The sequence below is a fragment of the Coturnix japonica genome, chromosome 5 (assembly GCF_001577835.2).
Source record: "Coturnix japonica isolate 7356 chromosome 5, Coturnix japonica 2.1, whole genome shotgun sequence".
NCBI classification, from domain to species: domain Eukaryota; kingdom Metazoa; phylum Chordata; class Aves; order Galliformes; family Phasianidae; genus Coturnix; species Coturnix japonica.
This window is the reverse complement of record NC_029520.1, coordinates 25904721-25924824: the sequence shown is the minus strand read 5'-3', so window position 1 is coordinate 25924824 and position 20104 is coordinate 25904721. Positions and strand designations below refer to the sequence as shown.

The 20104-nt window shown below is 39.0% G+C and overlaps 1 protein-coding gene across 1 annotated transcript in view; it reads right to left on the bottom strand.

Annotated features, from left to right (window-relative positions):
- Window positions 1–12680: 12680 nt before the first annotated feature.
- Window positions 12681–20104, bottom strand: part of SPRED1 (sprouty related EVH1 domain containing 1) — a 54330-nt gene continuing 46906 nt past the window's right edge. Inside the window, exons 5-6 of the mRNA XM_015864817.2 lie at window positions 18987–19145; window positions 12681–15017 (exon numbers count right to left, since the gene is read on the bottom strand). Of these exons, the coding sequence (XP_015720303.1) occupies window positions 14358–15017; window positions 18987–19145 (819 nt within the window). The 3' untranslated portion in view covers window positions 12681–14357. The remainder of the gene's footprint in view (window positions 15018–18986; window positions 19146–20104) is intronic.

Sequence of the window (20104 nt, the reverse complement as noted above, 5' to 3'; positions counted from 1 at the left end):
TCTTTTCTCACTCAGTGGAATTCTTCCAGGCTTCTCCTTTAACTTCAGTGAGTTACTCCAGATTTAAACCAGTGCAAGCAAGGGCAGGTTAAAAATACTTGTGCCACAATCGGCCTTGGAAAATTCATTTCTTCATGATAGACGTTAAACTGACTGCTGAGGCAGACAGCATGTCTTGCCCATAATCATTTTATATTTGCTTCTTTTCCTCAGTCCTTAAAATGAGTTCATGACTTCATGACTCTGAGAGTAAATATATTATATAATGAATACGCTTTTTATTCAATACTTGGAGGAAATTAAAGTAAATGCTGTATGTAATAATACCGAATGGAAAAAGCAATGATAATTATTTGATGAGAGAGTGAATATGGAAGGTGCTCAGTTAATCCTGTGGTCTGAGGTAAATGGCAGACAATCAAGTAAAACTAATGACCATCATAAAACAAAAACAAACTGCATTACTCCACCAGCTCTTGACTAATCTATTATTTTCTCATGAATACCATTGCATAAAATAGTTAGAACACGTATTGTCAGTAAACTGAGTTTCATAAATGAATTGTCACATTGTACTGCTGAAAAATTATCAGTCAAAATCTTTGGCCACATTTCTAATTTTTTCCTTATTTGGGTTTATTTTACATCTCAGTTTAGAAATGAAGTGTTTCATCCTTGTTGTAAATGAGACAATCATGCTTTAGTAGAATTTGTCCCAGACTGTCAGGTTGCACTCTTGCAAGCAGGCCTTACACAGTGCTCATCTAATGGAGAAGAAATGTCAGTAGGCATCAGCACGAGTAAGGAGAGAGAGATTATGTTCTGTGAGAACAGTGGTACGTGAAAAGATTAGTGAACAAAGAAATCATAGGGACATTGCAATAACAATGATATGATACTTTGGTGCAGGCTGTTAAACAAGAGTAACTGCTGATTCTAGGTGCACTGCACCATTTTTTCCAGTAATCACAGAATCATCAGCACCTGGATAAAGCTCCATCACATTTCTGGTGATTGTACTTTAACTTTATAAAGTTTGGAGGGAGGTTTATAACCTTTTTTTTTTTGGTTGTTGTAGCTTTATGTTTCTTCCTTTCTTTTTCTCAAGAAAACATAAAGCAAATATGATTAATATATTGACAAATTTCACATCTTATTATGCAATTGGCTCCTTCTGCTGTTAAAATCTGGAAGACTCTATATCACATATAGATAGTCTTTAAATGAATATAGCGCTATGAATAAGTACTATGGGATATATTTTGGATGCAACAAAGATCACCTCTATATACATTTGTACACAGAGAATAGGACAGCCTTTGCCAAAACATCTGAGGATGGAGATTGTGAAACCTTTTGAAAACTGGCCTCTTTTCTAAATTTACATTGAAATGTATTGAATGGGACTCGGAAAGGTTTTTGAATGTTTATTTTCTTCTACGTGAGCCATCTGAGGTGAACCAAGTTTCACCTCTCACACAAGCAGGATTACCACATAAAAAAAATAGCAACCACCATGACGAACAAGCATGTTTTTCCTAGGGAAAAGGGTATTAGACCATTTTAATTATTTTTCTCTTCACAGTTGACATGTTGGTCAAAAATAAATGGTTCATTATTTCAAGTTAATTGAATTAACTTAATCATTAAAGGATTCAAAAAAATAAAATAGTGTGCTGGCCCCATCCTTCTCCACTCCTACCCTGTCAGTGGCCTTTCCCAGTGAGAGTCAGCTGCAATTTTGCCACCTGCGCAAGCTGAGAGCAGCAAGGTACACAGAACAGCAATCATTCACCCCCCAGAAACCTCTGGTGCATTGTTCCACAAGTATATCATACAGGCCAATTTTTCTATAGGGTACAAAAAAGAGCAGGGAAATAGTAGACTGGAATAAAGAACAGTTTTTCTACTTCAAACTCAGGATTTGCTCTAAATTCTGGTTACTTTGATCATGATTTATGAAGTATAATGAACATTAGATATCAACTTTAGAATCTTGTTTTTTGTTTTGCCTCATGTAGATGTGACTATGATTAAGCATTCTGTGCCTTCCATCGTACTTTGTAGAACATACTAGACAGTCCTCTTAATCCTTGTTTTCTTTTTCTTCCTAATGATAAAGTGTGGCCTCTTCTCTCGTATCATTAGTGATAGGACCAGAGGGAATAGTTTCAAGCTACGGCAGGGAAGATTCAAGCTGGACATTAGGAAGTATTACTTCTCAGAAAGGGTGGTCAGGCACTGGAATGGATTGCCCAGGGAGGTGGTGGAGTCACCAACCCTGGGGGTGTTCGAGGAAAGACTGGATGTTGTGTTGAGGGACATGGTTTAGTGGGAGCTATTGGTAATAGGTGAATGATTGGACTGGATGATCTTTTAGGTCTTTTCCAACCTTGGTGATTCTATGATTCTATGATACTGTGGACAAACTGGATTTATACAAAATATATCCCACTACTAGTCTTTATTGGAAAGTAATAGACCAGAGAATTCCGTATTATGAAACAGAGCAATTCAGGAGTGATACGTGCACACAGTCAAGGGGTGGCATGGAATGACAGGAACAGGGCAGCAGCTTCAAATTAAGAAAGGAAAATGATGTAATAATGATTAAACCACAAAACAGAACTCCAACACAGTCAATGAGCAATGAAAATAAAGTAATAAAAAGGAGTACTGAACTAGCTCATGAGACATGTTATTACAGCGAACATTATGCTAACACTATTTATTTTGCTTAGCATTATGGCCAACTTCAAGGTTGCTATGACAAATGCGTGTGAGTGTTTAAAGGAAAGTGAACATATTTTTTTTTTTAGCTAAGAAGGCATCCACCAGCTCTCTGCCTACTCAATTTCCTAAATTATGTGCCACATAAATTTAACTTTATAGGCACTAGACAAATGTTAACATTAACCACTTATGGGTTAAAGCAGTTTGGAAATGCTCAGTATGTTCCTCTGCTTACATTCCCCAATGCATACAGTGAAATACACACATTATCCAGTTATGTAGTTTTGCTGAAAATAGTCACTTGAAACATCTATCACAATAGCAGTGCCCACATATGAAGTTCAACTAGCTAAAGAGCTGATATATAAATGAATATATATAGCTTCTGCCTGATTTAAGGGACATTAAAGTTGTTTTCATTACTGGTCTTTCAATGACACTTTTTTTTTTTTTTTTTTCCACAATGTTGAAAGAGTCTTATTCATCTGTGGCTACGTGACACTAAAATTTATGCAGGCTTCTTACAGCAGAGGGAGTAAAGGAGGAAAAGCACAACAGGGTTTCTCCATATGACTTACAAGAACTTGATCAATGCAGTTCATTCATTGAACAGTGACAGACTCAGAGGCCTGCTACCAGCTGGAATGGGTATATTGGGCAAAACAAGAGGGAAAGTGAAGCTGGGACAACTGCAGTGTGAGCATGAGCTAAAACCAGAGTGCAACAAGGCCACTGCAGCACTGCTCACAGGAGAGCACAATGCCACTTGCCATTTGTCTATGCTAATTGATAGAGACAGAAGAAGGGGTTTGGGAGCCCCAGTGGCAAAGCAATCAGGTGAAGGGTTCCTACTGGCATGTCGGGAACAGCTTTTTGGAGGAAGAGAGAACATCAGAAGGCTGGAATGGACCTGCAGCATTCGGAGCTGTGCAGGCAGTACTCAGAAGTGTACACACTTAATTGAATAGTAACAGTGGGTGCATAGCTGCAGTTCTGAGGAAAAAGGAAAAGCTGGTGTAAAAAGAGAGGGAGATCAGGGAGCTGGTGTGTCAATGTTTTACAGCCTGGTTTGGCTCAGTTCCATGACTGATGGGGTGGGGGGACCCACGGCCCAGGAAAGGGTAGGGAGATAGGCCTAAAAAGAAAATGGTTTCCTCATCTGAGGAGGAAAGCTAATTTACTATATAAGATATGGGAATGTAAGATAATGCAGTATTATTGGAACCGGGGCTAATACATCAAATAAAATGAAAGAATGTAAAAAAAAACTGAAAGCCTTACTCTAATGCTAAAGCTGAGACATGTAGGGAGCACACACTGCAGATGAGCAGAAAGGGAAAAGGGGCCCTCTTGTGACCTGTAAAGTTTTATCTTTCCCTCTGAATGGAAAATGGAAACGAAAAGTCCTCTGGGGTATGTAGTTGTTCTTCTCTTCTGAGAACCAGGTGCCTGGAAAACTGGCATTCCACAGAACTGGAGCATTAACTCCTAAATTCCCAGTGCACTACATGATATTATGATGTGGAATATTGATAACTAAAATCGTAAAACTATGACACAGGCTGAAGGCACTTGATCTGCTGCTGTCTGATGTTTTCTATCCAAGATTCAAGCTTGCAACAGACCTCCTAAAGTGCTGGCCATGACTGTCAACAGGAATCAAAAGCAGCATGCAAATAGAGGAGACACTTGTACAGACATTTCTAAGGTGGATATCCCACTAAAGCTACAGGTGGCAGATAGCACAAGAAAGACCCTAACTGTGAACATTTGTTTCTCAAGGAACAATGTACATAAGAGATAAGTGATGGAGAACAAATAAACAAACACACTTTTCTAGGTTCTATCTGGTGATAGGAGAACCTCTTCACTTTGCTCTTCACTCTTTTCAACATCTTTGCTTGAGATACCAAATTCTGCTTCAGCATCAGTACGTGAGCCACTACGTTATCCAGTCCTTAGAATCCATACTCATTCACAGAGCGCTGCCCCACTGGAAAGAAACTTATTGTGCCATTTTTGTGCAGAGCTCAGGAGAGAGGTTCTTTCATCCAATTAAATACGCATGCTGGAATTCCCTTTAGGCTGCATCACAGATGTCCAAGTTCCACCAAGTCCTGGCAGAGTGCTCACCAATGCTCTGACAGCCAAGGCTTTCATCTCAAGTGATGTTGTGATAGCATGTCAGTCACTCTGTTTTTGCAGACATGAATCACTCATGATGTCAGCCTTTCCAAAATGACCTTGGCAACACATGGGAACAGTTTCACTTAGATGTTCTTGTGTCCACTTTCCACACACACTACTTTGAACTGAGCATGCTTGAAGATCTTTTCTACAATATTATCATTAATTATCCAAAGTGTGATTTTTCACTCATACATTTTTTTTATTTTTTTTCCACAAGAGATGTAATTCCCGAGGAGATCCCCTCACAGAGCAGGCTGTAGATTCACTGTTTGCAAGCCTACATCACCTTGGCATCTTCTGTAACCAGAAGCTTGATAAGGAAGCTGACATTTGTTAAAGGTTCATTTGTGGAGAAGTGAAGGTAACCAGTTACTGATTTAATACTTGCTGCCTATGAACTGAAAAGGAAACCCATATGGTATTCTGTCCATGTCTACAAAAACGTCACCATATGACCTAAGAGCTGCCTTCCCCCTGAAGGGCTCCTTTGTTATCCTCAGGAGATTCGAAGGAGATTATCAAGTGCAGGTACTTAAGGACAGTGAAAAAAAATGCAAATCGGGGGATCAAGGACTTGCAAAAAGCAGTTGCCAAATGCAGTTAGCTTTGCACTTGGGATATAACTGAAGCCTAATCCCTGGGAGTATGTTACAGGCAACTTCTAGACTCTGTGCCTCTGCAGATACACAGCAACTACATATATGTGCACTGAAAAAAAAAAAAGATGCAGTACAAAGATTAGCCTGGAAGACTGGAAACTACTCCAAATGATCTAGAAATATAAGGCCCAACTGGATCAGTCTTCTAACTTCGTAAAATAGTAAAGGTCCTGTTACAACACAAATCTGCAGGCTTTCTCCCTCCATCATCTAAATGTATATTTATTTATTTTTAACAAAACTGAAAGCTAGAAATATGGAAGATGAATGGTGATAACTGATGTGGTGAAGCAGTTTCAGGAGATACATACAGAACACGTGTCCAGCCAGGGTTTTTTTAGGCAGAGGTAACACAGACAGCTCAGGAAGGCAAAGCTATATTGACACACCTAATACAACTAACATACCTTCTCCCACCTCCCCTCTCTTTGCTTCCCACCTTCCCAGAAAGAGAGCCTGTTTCTGCAAGGATTTGTTCTCATTTTGGGGAAATGAGAACTTCTCCTTTACTGAAACTACTGCTAGGTCTCAAGGCAGTGCTTTCCAAGCAGTGAGCTAAGTCAGTAGGCACAGACAGCAGACCGTACTGTATGATCAGGGCTATCGCTGAATGAATAGATATTTCAGTCATCTAACAAGGGCTGAGAGAAAAGCAAAGAAGTGAGAGACTCAAATGGAAGAAAGACCTCAGCAAATTCTTAAGCCCTTTCTGGAAAGACTGGTAGTTCAATAGGGAGGAAAAATCAAGAAGGGCAGGAAGCACTTGAGTCACAGTCACAAGCGAGCTGGGGAGCTGCAGCTGCTTCCTCAGAACTGGCTGGAGGTAAGCTAGCTGACATCCATACACAGCCAGATTCCTGACCAGGTACTTCAGAATTTCGGGTTAGGTATTAGGAGGAAAGTTTTCACTCAGAGGGTGGTGAGGCACAGCTGTGGGTGCCCCACCCTGGAGGCGTTCAAGGCCAGGTTGGATGGGGCAGCCTGAGCTGGTGGGTGGCAGCCCTGCCCACAGCAGGGGGGTGGAACTGAGTGAGTTTGAAGTCCCTTCTGTCCCAACTATACTGTGATTCTATGAATTTTCCAAGAACAAAGAAGAGACTGGGGTTTTTAAAACATTTAATAATTATAAACTTTGTAAGAGAGAAATACGTCCAAATATGAACTGACCTTTACACAGTTAAAATCATTCTAGAAATCATTTAGGACAAATGCCCTTCTAAAGACAGGCTGAATGTTTGTGTGCGGCAATTTACTTTGATATTTTAGGAGAAACAAGAACGGGAATGACTCAGTCTTCTCAAGTCCCCACCCATCCTCTGGCTCTGACTACTGAGTGCAGCATAAATTTGGGTAGGTGCACAGTCCCAGAGCCACAGCCATTAGGAGCTGCTAGCACTGCACGAGTAGGACACCCATCCTCATGCTGCTACTTCACTCCAAGCATGTGTACATCTTCCACACTATGCCCAGGCAGTTTTGCCTGACCTCACTCAGAAAGCTTACCTCAGATTCCAGTCAGTTTTTAGAGAAGCTTCTAAACTAGATTGATGATGTAGAAAAAATTCAGAGGGCCTGATATATATATATATATATATATATATATTAAACTAAACTATCTTAAAGTTAGCTAGCTGTTCTGGGAAAACATTTTCTGCGCCAGCAGAGCATTTCAAGCAGCTGTTCAGTACTTATGCAAACACCTGTGCATATTTTTTTAAACTCACCAACAGTTGGAATAGTTTTTCCCCTCACCTCACTGCTGATACCTATCAGCAATGCTAAAGCCTTTGTTCATGAAACAGGCTCATATTTTAATAATTACATCAGCAAAAAATATTGAGATATAGTGATGATGTGAGTAAACCAACGCTCTCTCTATGGTACTTGAAATACGCAAGCAGTAACACTAAGGTTTGCCTCCAAACCAGGAACCAAATGTAGCTGGCACAAAGTCACCAGGCTTTTCTGAGACTGCTGTCTCACTTCTCCAAAGTCTTCACTTTCTTGAGAAACAAGTCAGAAGTGCTGGAAGGGACTCCTGGAGATCGCTGCCTCAAAGCAGGGTCAGTCACAGCAGGCAGCTCAGGAGTTTTTAGAATCTCTGAGGATGGAGACTCCCTCAACACACCTGGAAACCAGCTCCAAACACACTAAAGCCTTCTGGATACTACTGTCATAACCCTGACTTTAGAAACATGTTTGCATTGCTAACACTGCTAACATAGAGATGTTTATGCAAGCCCACCACAAGCTAAAATTATTCAGAAGACTGAACGCCACCACTTTAGAACAGGGTGTTAATTGAAATGTCTGGAGAGCAGTCAACCTTCAACATCAATCAATTAGATATTCATCTGTGCAAATCCCAGACAAGCTTTTACACAAAGGCATGTTTTGTAATATGGCTTGGTGGATTTTAAAGACAGTGCCTATTATGGCAGAGTCCAAGCTGGACTATAGCAGTCCTTACAGACTCAGGTATACAATAAAGCTCAAGAGCCCCTAGGAAAATCATGAACTGCATAACTACAAACAGAAGCTCGAGGTCACTTGCAAAACCTGCATCATTTTAATGATTCATCCCAAATAAGCTCTTTTTTTGAACGTGACCTAGATAATGCTCTTCTTCCTCTGTTCTTCCTCCCAGATCTCATTCTTATACACACATGCACATACAGATGCTCACACACACCCCACAGCCATGCTGAAGTGAGCCTCTGTCCAACACATTCTGGCATCTCAAGGCTCCACCAATTTCTGCGCTTCAAAGAACTCAGTGAGACGACTAAGCCCAAGAAGGAAGGAAAACCACTCCATCAGACTGCAGAAGTATCTTTGAAAGAAAAAGGGCTCTCAGGTTCATAAGTAGCATTCTTAAAGCACAGCTGTAACACCAACATGAAAAACAAGCACAGAGGATCCTGCACAGCAGATGATCCTGCGCTCAGCAGCATTTCTGAAGGCCAATGGTGACAATCTTCCCAAACCAATTTGTTCCACCATTTTGGTTTCAACGTACTTTCAAGAACTGTTAGTATTACCGATGGGCTGTTAGGGCAAGAGAACATGCTAAGAATTGTTTAGAACTTTGTGTTTTACAGTTTTCTTGTCTTCCTCAGAAGTTGTCCAATCATCTATTCTAGAGATTACCACACTACTTATTCTATGGACAACTACATACAAGAGGCAAATGAAAATTTATGTAAAACTTTAAGAGACTCAGAAACATACTCTTAGGAAGCTGCATGGAAAGGAAAACTTCTAATATGGTAATACTTAAAAATAGATGCAGTACTTCACACTTTTGGCTCTAATAATACAATTTCCAAAGAATATAATGGTGATTCAGTAGTCCACAGCTATAACAATCACATACATACCATACAACCTGTACCAACTCTATGTGCCAGAGAAAACTGAGGAAAGCTTCAGTCAACACAAAGAGAGAAGGAACAAGTAACAGCAAAAACATGGGAAAAACCAAGTTGTTGTACTACTTCCCTCACAGATAATATAAAGCTACAATTAAAAAAGCACCTAAGTACATTGGAACTCCACTGGCACATGCATATGAAGGGGGCAGTCTGCTCTGGCTGAGGGACAGTGATAGCTGCTGACAGCAGTAAGTTTTTGTGCAATTGTAGCTTAATTCTTAAAAGGAAAAAAAAAAAAGCATATTTAATACTGAGTTGCTTTCTTATGCATGTTCCTGACAGAGACCTACAATATTCTCTAAGAAAATCTCCCTTCTTTGTGCCTTCATTTCTTCACCCTTTTCCTTTCTCTAGTAGAGAAATCACACAGTAAAAGCTCTGGTACCAGCAGTAAATTGTCCACCATGATTACATTCAGCAAGCAAAGTTCTTCTCACTAGGAACTGATTAGAAGAAGTGTGATAATTAGCACACTGGTTGTAACTAGAAAGAAAATACAAGAACTAAAGGCAAGTGAAGTTCAGCTTAGAACAGCCCATCCTAAATTCTGACCACTGAGCTTAAAATTGCAGTCTCTCAAGTTTCTACATCTTCACTTCCAGCTCCATTTTCCATCATGAACAGATTTTTTTATTATTATCATTTGTAGTGGGGGTGGTGGAATCCTGAATAGAGAGCATTTATATTACATAAAGGAATCCTGGCCTGCATAGTATGATGGCAAGAGACGGCACTGCTGTTGCTTAAAAGCAAGGACATTTTTTGTTTACAGTGGTTTAACAACTCTTCAGAACAGATCTCACAGTGAAATGTGGGACCTCTAGGGCAATGCAACGCTTCGTTTTGATGGATTTTAAATATCAGAAAATGGTTTGATCAATGTTTCACTTACTCAACGCACAGAACACCGTGATCAAACATTACCTGGATATATTTCCATACCTGATATATTTTTATTCTGTTCTTGTGCTGTAGCACCTGACTTCATAGGCACCGTTCTGAGTAATCCCCACACAGAATGGAACAACGTGTCAGATGTTTCATTTCAAGATAGTTTTAATCAGGTAATTACAGGGGGGAAAAACACAAAAACATTTAAACAGTTTTTAAGGTGTTATCTGCTATGTCAGCTTACAAGAATATGATGTATAACAAATCCATTACAAATGTAAAGGCATATTTACATTATATACTCAAAGTAACAAGCTGTATTTATTGGCATAAAAGGAAAAACCTACGGGATGAGTTAATGCAATGATACATCAATTAGCAGAAAGAAACAGCAGTGAAGGTTTAATGGAGGCACTTTGAGGTCATATATGGGTGGAAAGCAAACAGCACCAAGCAAAAGGAGAAAATTCTGTACAGATTATACTGGAGCCTCAAAGATGAAGGCTGCTTCTTCACCAAATGCTTCAATTTCTTCAACTAACCATGAATTTTGCAATCAAGAAAGAGAAGTTCTCAGGAAAGCAAAGAAACCCAATGCTGCCTTGTTCCTCAAGCCCACCCTTCCTCGTATTTGCCAGTGCATCAAAGGAAAGGGAAATTTTATCCACCCCACTGCTGCACTAAAAATACCAGAAAGCAGCTTTTAAAATCTACTATTTTGTTGCCAGCCATGACCCAGATCTTCAGTCCATTGAGATAAATGTATCACAGTGCTGGCTGCATACTGTGTCATATACTCTAAAAAGATTTAAAGTCCAATATGAACCCGGGCATTATTTAATCAGGAGTTGAGCATTATCCTCCAGGTACACGTGAACAAAATGTTCTGAAGTGAACATAACTGAAAAGGGAATGTGACATCCCAACACACAAAATTAAGACATTCTTCTGAAGACTTTGTTTTCCTAGAGGAGCTGGGTTAAGCCTGCTCACAGCATCCCTTACATAAGCTCTGAGAAGGCAGCTGAGGTTTGTGCCATCCTTTGCTGCTATTTACTAAGCAGTTACCATAGTAATTGTAGATTTTCAGAATATTGCTTTAATCTTGCACGCAGCTGTGGGTGTAGCCCTCTGAACCACTGCAGTGCATAAGGAGGTACACAGGCACACCTGTGTATTCGGGCTCCAATCGCATCGCAAGTCAAAAAGCCAGATTTCTTCTGCAGGAATACCAACGTGCCTTCAACTTTGTAGACAGGAATCTCTCACACCTAACGACACCACCTGGAGAAGTTGTTCCATTCCTCATTTTTATGCTTTTATGCTTTCATGCAATAAAGTACGACAGCCTAACAGAACGCACAACTAAACCTGTGTTAATTTTCAATTAACACTAAAACTTACTGAGGCACCGTGAGATAAAGAATCCCTTCACGATGCCATACATCCATTGGTGTAAATTCAGAGTTACAAACTCTTTCCGCAGCCCTAACGCAAAGCGCGTTACGTGACGGCGCGGCCGGAGCTGCGTCTGGGTGAAGCCCGAGAGCTCTCCCCCAGCAGATGGCGGACGAGCGCCGCTATCCATTGGCTTCCCCCACTTCCTTTCAAAAGGAAACGTTTAATTTTCACGGTAACTGAGGCTCTCGGTGAGAGAAGGACTTAGTATGCACCGACGGTTTCCCAAGGCTCGGGTCTCCCCTCCAAGCAGCACAAAGCTCCGCTGCCGCATGCCTGGCAAGCTCCAGCTCTGATGCCCAGGGAGAGGGGGGTCAGGGCTGGGGAAGGAATGTCTCGTTTTCCAAACGCTTAAGAAAACGGCTCAGAGGAGAAAAGATTTTATTTGCTGTCAAAAACAAAAAGACGCACAGATTTAAAAGCCCGTTTCTGCGAAGGGTTTGATCTGCAAACACCATTTGTTACTCCTAACTGCAAGCGTGAATAGGATCCCTAACACCAGGAGAGAAAAAAGGATGCGTGCATCCTACCAAAAGCACCCCTTATGTAACTGTACTTCTGCATTTCTCTTCACTAATCTCAGAACGGGCATGCAGGCTGCAAGTTCCATCACAAAAAGGAAAGTGAACACTGTGAAACGTCACCAACCTTTTTTTTCAGATGGAACAAGTCTTTAAAGGGGAAGGCAAAAAGATGAACACAGTTTAGCAAAGCAGTTAAATGCAAAACGAGAATATTAATGCACACATTCAGTAAAAATATTAAAGCAGATATGTTTCATATAAAATACAGTACTAGTGCTCAGAAGGAATTAAGTTCATTTCCTTCTGCAGTATATACAGAGTAGGATTCTACAGTATTTACCTATAAAGCCAGCGAGTTCTGTTCTTGGGTCATTCACTCCCCTCTTCACCTTGAGTTAGGAACCTAGCACTGAAAAATATGAAATGCATCCCATTCACAAGGCAGACATTACTAGTTTATATTTTATCCTTTTAAGGTTAACAGTCTATTCCAGGAAACCAAGTTCAGCTGAAGACGTGCTCAGCATGACAATCAACCAGAGCAGCAGCAAATATATTAACAGTAAAAACAAAGACTGCTGCTACAGCATCAGATTTGTGGACTTAATTCATCCGACCAACTCATTATGAAACTGGAAGCTCTTTCGTAACTACTACAGTTATCAATAATGCTTCTTCTTTTCAATGTGAAATAATACTTTGAGATGAGCTATGTACATAACGTGGTCAATTCAAGTCATAATGTAAATATTAGTGTTTTCTTTTAAAAAGTAACTCACGGACAGATGATGTACATGTTTGTTTCCTTTAATTCTGTGCTACAAAAGAAAACTAAGGGCACCAAAGTACACAAGCGACACTGAAAAATACATAGGGTGAGAAAAGTTACACGCATCTTTTCAACTCAATTGCTTTTGTTTAATGTGGGATACTCTGAGGACGGTCCGCCCCATTCCAGCTGCAACAACAAATTGGCACTTACCCTACCGAATGATTATTTTTATAGTTTTACATATTTTTTAATGAGAAGCAAATGCTTCTTACTTCACGACAGCAAAATATGTTTTCAAAAAATTCTCTAAGGGTTAACTGCTTAATTCTTTTCTGAAAATTAAACACATAGTGAATACAAAGCTGTACCAAATATGCACAGCACCACGTGTGTATACACGCACTCCCCCATCCCACTCCCCAGGTTCCCTCCTAATTCACTCCATTAAGTTCACTCCAGTTTTGCCTGGGCTTACTTCTCGAGACTTCTGCAGTCTTTCCTTTGTTCAAAGCCAGTGGCTTTGTTCTTGCACGTTCAAGTAAGAAAAAGTTGCAGTTCAAAATAATGAAAACGATTTGACTTTTGTTATTAATCTTTTGTTTTAATCATAGTACTCGATAAACAGTTGAACAGGATCCTAGTTTAACAGAAAGATAAACAAGAACACTGATGACAACTCGTTACAACTGCCTTAATGTACCTTTTGCTTAATGAACGTCTGTATACGTAATAAAGTATTTTCTGGAGGATGCCCCAAAAGAAAACAACTTGCTGGTTGAGCAACAGAAACAACTTCCTTTTTGCTATTATGTTGAAATCAAAGTCATTTATATATAAAAATAAATGTTATGTTCTAACAAGAACATTTTAGACAATTACATCTGTGCTTAACAAAAAATATTGGTCACTCAAGACTAGAATAATTAATATTTTAAAAGTTTTTAGATTATCAGAATGTATGGATACAACTCAACACAAACTGTAGCTGAAGGGAAACAGGACTGAAAATATCAATTTGTCCATCTGGAATAAAAATGCAACTAAATTAACTAATTAAATATTTAAAGTACTACAATGGAATGTGACAGTAGATATGGTCCATACCTACTAGACCAGAGGGAAGGGAAGTTTAACATGTAATAATTCGTACCTTACACATTTAGTTAAATATAAACATTTGTTATTTATACATAAAGTCGCTTCCAAAAAACTATTAATAAGTGATTTAGTTGCACTTAAAATCAGTTTCATTTCTCAATTGCCGAGTATTAACTTTTCTTAATCTTAAATCAACTGTCACTAGTGCACTTTTAGTTAAAATTTCCCCTCAGGTAAGTTTTAATCCTTTTAAAAGAGCCCCCTCACCTAAACCATGAATGTACAAAGTGGCAAAAGTTAATCCCTTTTAGTATAATCATAGTTTATATACTCATTTTATAGCCAATAATAAGAACAGGCTTTCCTTTGCAAAATCTCCTTCACAACTCGCAACGAACGCCACGCGCTCAAAGGAAACAGTCAGGCGTGGCAAGCACTTGTAAAATGCCAAGGTCTGACAAGTCTTGTTGCTTCTTCCACATCGAGCATCTCTTACGTGAAAGAAGATTCCCTTCGGCTTGCCAAAAAGCTTCCACAAATCCAAGTTAGATGCTTCCTGGAAACAAAGATTTTCAGCTCTGTTTGGCACAAGACTGATTCATCCTGCAGCTTTATGCTTCCCTCCACAGCACCCACACGCCTCACCGCAGTGATGGCATGCTCTCAAGGGGAGGTAGCAGCACATACACGGAGCAATGAACGACAGCGCTACCAGTGCTAACCAGCGTAAGCAGAACTTGTCATCGCTAGTGTCACACGAGCAAGGATCAGAGAAGTCTCCTTCCGAGTCTGACATGCAGTGATACAGCATGCTCTCTGCGCAAAGCATGCAACTAACTTGGTAGATACATCTTTTAATAGGATCCGGAGCATCTTGACATTTTCCTCTGCCGTTATCTTCATGATTAAACCTTTCCTGGCAGTATATACAGCGGGAACGCTCACCATCCTCTTTTCTTCTTTTTGAGTTTTTAAATTTTGATGAGGAAGGCTGAGTTTTAAATACCACAGAACTCTTTGAGTCTTTCAGGGAATTCAACTTAGTCCCATCCCCACACGGATATAAATAGTCAGATTTTTTACTGTCTGATTTAGAAAATGGTATATTTGAGTCTGCGTCATCCCTCTCCAGGTCGTTCTTCCACATGTCAGGATGCCTGTAGTCTGCATAACGACGTATCAAAATATCACGAGGGTTTATTCTAACGATTTCGTCTTCATCCTGAAAGCTAACGTGTCTGATCGGCTTCAATGGGACCTGAAATGACAAAGTGAGATTAGTTTACTACAGTTAAGTCTCAAATTTATGTTCACATATAATGCAAATAATTAAGAGTGGGGGATTTTTTTTTTTTCCTTGTTGCATGTAAATAGGCTTTCCAGCTCTCTTACCAGTATACCACTTATGGACTTCCTCTTGATACTAGCACCACAAGGTTTCATATGCCCTCCTAATATTTTATGCCTAACAAGAGCTCTGGACATGTTGGTATCCACATAAAACTTCACACTGTGCTTCAGAATAGCCTCAAAATTTGGATTTAACATCTCACATTAGCAATTAATACAGATCAATGATGTCACTTTGCCAGTCTCATGTATTAGTGACAACCTCTAGGATTAACTCCCTGATGAACTCATGCTGACTCTCTCATGTTATCTAAGATACGTTATCCACAGCCTTCACTCTTGCTCTGAGTTTTAAAATTTTCCCCAGTTCTGCTATGATGTATTAAATATTGATTATACAAAGCTGTGTTCCAGATTTTGCCGCGTGAAAGAATACTGTTTGTTGAAGTTCAATAGTACTATCGGACAAATGTCTTGTGTTCAATAACAGCAGCTTCTAAATGCATCTCACTCTTAGCTAACAGACTGTACATTACTGAAATTGGACAGTTTAGTACTCCAGTAGACAAGTGCATGAGAACTTTTAAAATTAATGGAACTGGTCATAATTCAAGAATGTTTATCTTAATGGGCAAATAACAAAGAACATGCTAAACATGAAGCACAAAAGCCCAGAAAAAAGATCAGACTTCCTGTTTACTCTGTACTGCAGTGAAAAAAATGTTGAAGGTGGCAGATTTGAAATGCTGGAACTGAAATGCTGCAGAACTGATACAAGTGTAATATAGCAGACTGCCATTGAACATTACTGAAATCACAAGTGATTTTTAAGGAAATGTGTAAATAGTTGACAGAATACAATATAGCACGTGTATAGAAGGAACTTCGAAAACAACAGAGTCCAGCAATGAAGGAAATGTGTCAGTATGTCCCAGCCAGGCAACTATTTTCCTACATTGGCAAGGGCGATTTAAATAGAGACAGAATATAACAGAGCTCCAAATCTAATTCCACCTTTTTTTTGTTTCTTTTCTTTTTTTTTTCTTTTTTTTTTTTTTTTCCCTCCTTCCTGTCAACTGCACAGTCTGAAAAATGTCTCACCAAAAAGACAGGAAAAGTCACTTCCTAAAATGTTAGTCTTAAAAATTCTCCCAGAATTAGGGATTACTGAGGCTATCTCTGGTGTCCATACCATTGCTTTGAGAGAACATACCACCTTACTAGTACTGAGCAAATTAATGATTCCTAACATTGCTGCCTTGTGAAACAATTCATGTCTGAAGATGAGGCTGCAAGTTAACATTTCCATTTCCACTTTGCAGGCATCTTTGCTGCTACTACACTGAAATCTGCATGTTCCAGTTCTGGGGCAGGAGGCAGAAGAGGAGGGAATAGCTTCTTAAAATATTCTTATACAATCACAAGTTGGCATATCCATAGCCTGCTCAATAAACCTTGTGTGGTATGTATTACAGAACTGTAATATGAGCTGCTCTGCCCTATGAGCTTCAACTGCAGTATACTAGTAAGAACAATTTTCTTCTTGGCTCCAAGTCATTTACTTGGACGTCCACAAGGTGTAGTGGACATACTGAGCAAAAAGACTCCATCCCATTCAGCTGACATCCCTGCTCTTCCACACTTTCCCTCTGTCCTCCTCAGTACAAGCAGTTAATTCAACCTTTTGCTTACAAATACAGACTGCTCCTAAGTTCTGCTGTGTTCAAAAGAGGACAAACAGTCCACTGCTTTAGCATCAGTAACTAGCTATGGATGTTTTTTTCAAACTGTTATGAGCATAAATTTGAGGGGAAAAGTACTAAAAGCATCATTAAAATTGCATATGTTACAAGCACAAGGACCCTTACCTCACTGTTCAAACAGAGTACTAAGAATACACTTAAGACATTAAAACCCACTGTTTAAAAGTTAAAACCCCGAATCAAAACCTCCGCTTCTTACCTCCCACAACCCAGATCTTCTGTTACAGTAAATACCAACAATTGTAAAATCTGATCTCTCCTCAATCTTTGTTTTCTATTTATTTGAATGTAACACAACACATACATAGAAGTATCTTCTTTTATCAAGCCCCCAGCCCTACACTTAGAAAATGCTTAAAGTCCAATATGTAACTGATACTAGGAAATCATTAAGAAAGCAAGCAATAAGCACTGAGAAAACAAGTGAACAGGTTAATAAACATTGGAAAAGCTTTATTTATAAAATTCTTTCATATTGGATGCTTAATGGGACCTATATATGAAAGCAAGACATACATAAATACTAAGGAACAGTATATAGCCCAGATTTCATTAGGCACAAACACCAGCTAAATGCAATGAAAATTATGCATTTAGTCTTCCCATATTCACAGTAATATCTCAGTGGAGGTGAAAGCTACTGTGTAATATCTGAAGCAGGAAGTGAGGAATACAACAAATGAACTCCTCAGAGAATCCCACTGCAAACATAATCAGCCATCTGGAAATTAGGCAGAAAATCTTTATTGACATGGCTCAACTTCCTACTACTGCACCTTACTTGAAGGGTTACACCCGTAAGTAAGGCGAGGGCACTTGCTCAGTACTGCAGCCCTCTCTGACTCCCTTCGAACAGATGTACCTGATTGCTCCAAATGAAACTCTACAATAGGAAGACAACTGCAGCTAAAAGTAACATTCCAAAGTGTTACATTTAAGTTAAACACACACCAGAAGATAAAGAGCTGAAGGAGTTTGTTTTCCTGTTTTCTTTTCTTTTTTCTTTTAATAACATTGTGACAGTATAATGTGAAAGGAATTCAACTGCCATTATCACCTCTTCAGTATCAGCATGTACTTGTTATTTGACTTAGGAGCACAGTAAGGGTTCAAACATATTTATACATAATTAAAACAAAATCGCTATTTACCTCAAAAACTGCTGTGCTACATGGCCACCATGCATGGAGCTCAGCAGCAAGAGCAGTGTTTGCATGTACAGAATGTGATGCTTTGTTGACTCACATATGTTCTAACAAGTGCACAACAAGACTACACAAAAAGCACAGTATGTTGGATGCAGGTAGTGATACACACTTTAAAGAATATGTATCTACTTAAATCTGTGGAATAGTACTAACTTCAGCATATAAGAAGTGACTTCCAGCATTTTCATGTCAAATTTATATCAGATGGGACTTAATCTTTAATTAGTCAATTATATATTAGTTTAATATGCTCTTAGAACATCATGCAGTTTAAGATGATGTTTTGTTTTGTTGGTTTTTTTTTTTGTTTTTGTTTTTACGACACAGTACTTCAAGCATTCCTCACATTACTGGTCTTTGCTCTTAAGAGTGTCTGCAAGCTGCTTATTACCTTTCATGTGTAACCAACAGACAACCTCCCCTTTCTGTACTGAAATAGAGTATTTAACAGGCAGTTAGCATGAATGAAGTTTCACTAAAAATACTCAGAACTGCCCCACTGTGCAATGCATCCAAAGCAACCATTTTCACAATTTCACAAAAATCTAAACAGTATTAGTATACATGTAAAAGAGATTCAGACAATGGCTTGTTTACATTCTCTAAACAACTCAGATAGCAGGTCAAAGCTGCCAGGTCAGTGATACAGAAATACGAGTTCAAAGAAAGTGAAAGACCTATTTATGTAGTCTGCTGAACGATACCTTCACAAAGGTTTACTTCTATCATTCTGTGATAATAATGCTGTATATTTCAACTGTAAAACTTTTAATGATCATTTCAAGAAGTCCACAATATAATGCTACAAACAAGGACTCAGAATGAAAATGCTCTCTTGTCAGAAGCTGCATCCCATGCCAGTAATACAGCAAGCAAAGTAAGAACTGCTTACACTGGTGGTCTTACCTGGCTAGGTTGGCTAGGAAAACAGGCTCTCCTAGTGTTGAAATCCTCAAGTGCTGAAGGCCTTACATTTGAAGTACTGTAAGGTTCACTGGTTACTACGGTTTCGTGTTGGAAAAGGTGATCTTTCATTAATGAACCTGATGTATTTTCTTGAGTACTCTGGAAAAAGCAAAAAACATTCTTGAAATGATTTTGCATTTACACAAAAACTGTTCCTCAAGTACCAAGGTCATACATAAAAGCAGCAAAATTCTACACAATTTGTTAGAGACATCTATAAACACAAGCGTTTTAAAATACACATTTGTAGGTACGAATAAATACATTTCTTAACGATGAGTCAGCTTTGGAAACGAAGAGTTCATTTTCTGCAGAGCATACACAACTTAGGAGAGTCAGAGATACAGGCCTTTTAAGTTGCTTGCCAAATCTGATACAAGGAACTTCTTTAGTGTAGGAGTGGTAAACCCAGGCCCCAAGATAATGCTTTTCCCTCACTGCCCACAAGGCTGCCAGTATTTACAAATATAGAATTGTAGGAAAGAAAAATTAAGACTAATGAGGCAAAAGCCAGTCAGAATTTTTAGTATGTTAAGAAGCAAGACTGCTTAACAGATCTACTGGTAAGGAAGGGAAAAAATCAGTGTTAGCATATACTGCCTCAATTAAAATATCTAATTACAGCAAGTGTGTATTAAACAGCTAATGGCTGTCTTTTTAAAATTAAGGTTACATTAGGCAATCTGATACAGAACTGACACCATGTGGCAGTGTATAATGAGATGTCTACAGAACGTATGCCACTCAGAATGAGGAAGAGGAAGTATGTTTGGGTGGAACATTGGCTTGTGAGACGATCCAATTTTCTAAGAAGAATAGAAAAGCAAACACTTCCCAGTCTTTAAGCTGAGTGGGATATACTTGAGATACAGTGGAGCATATTGAGATAAATCTCATTAAGTTGCTAAAAAAAAAAAAAAAATGCTGTATGTTTTGTTTGCATTGAAAGATGCTGCAAAGTTAGCTGTCATCACTTGATAGCTCTAAGAAAATTCTGGCATCGTCCAGCTTCCAGCTATGAGAATACTTCCATTTTAACATGAAGATTTCTTATAATG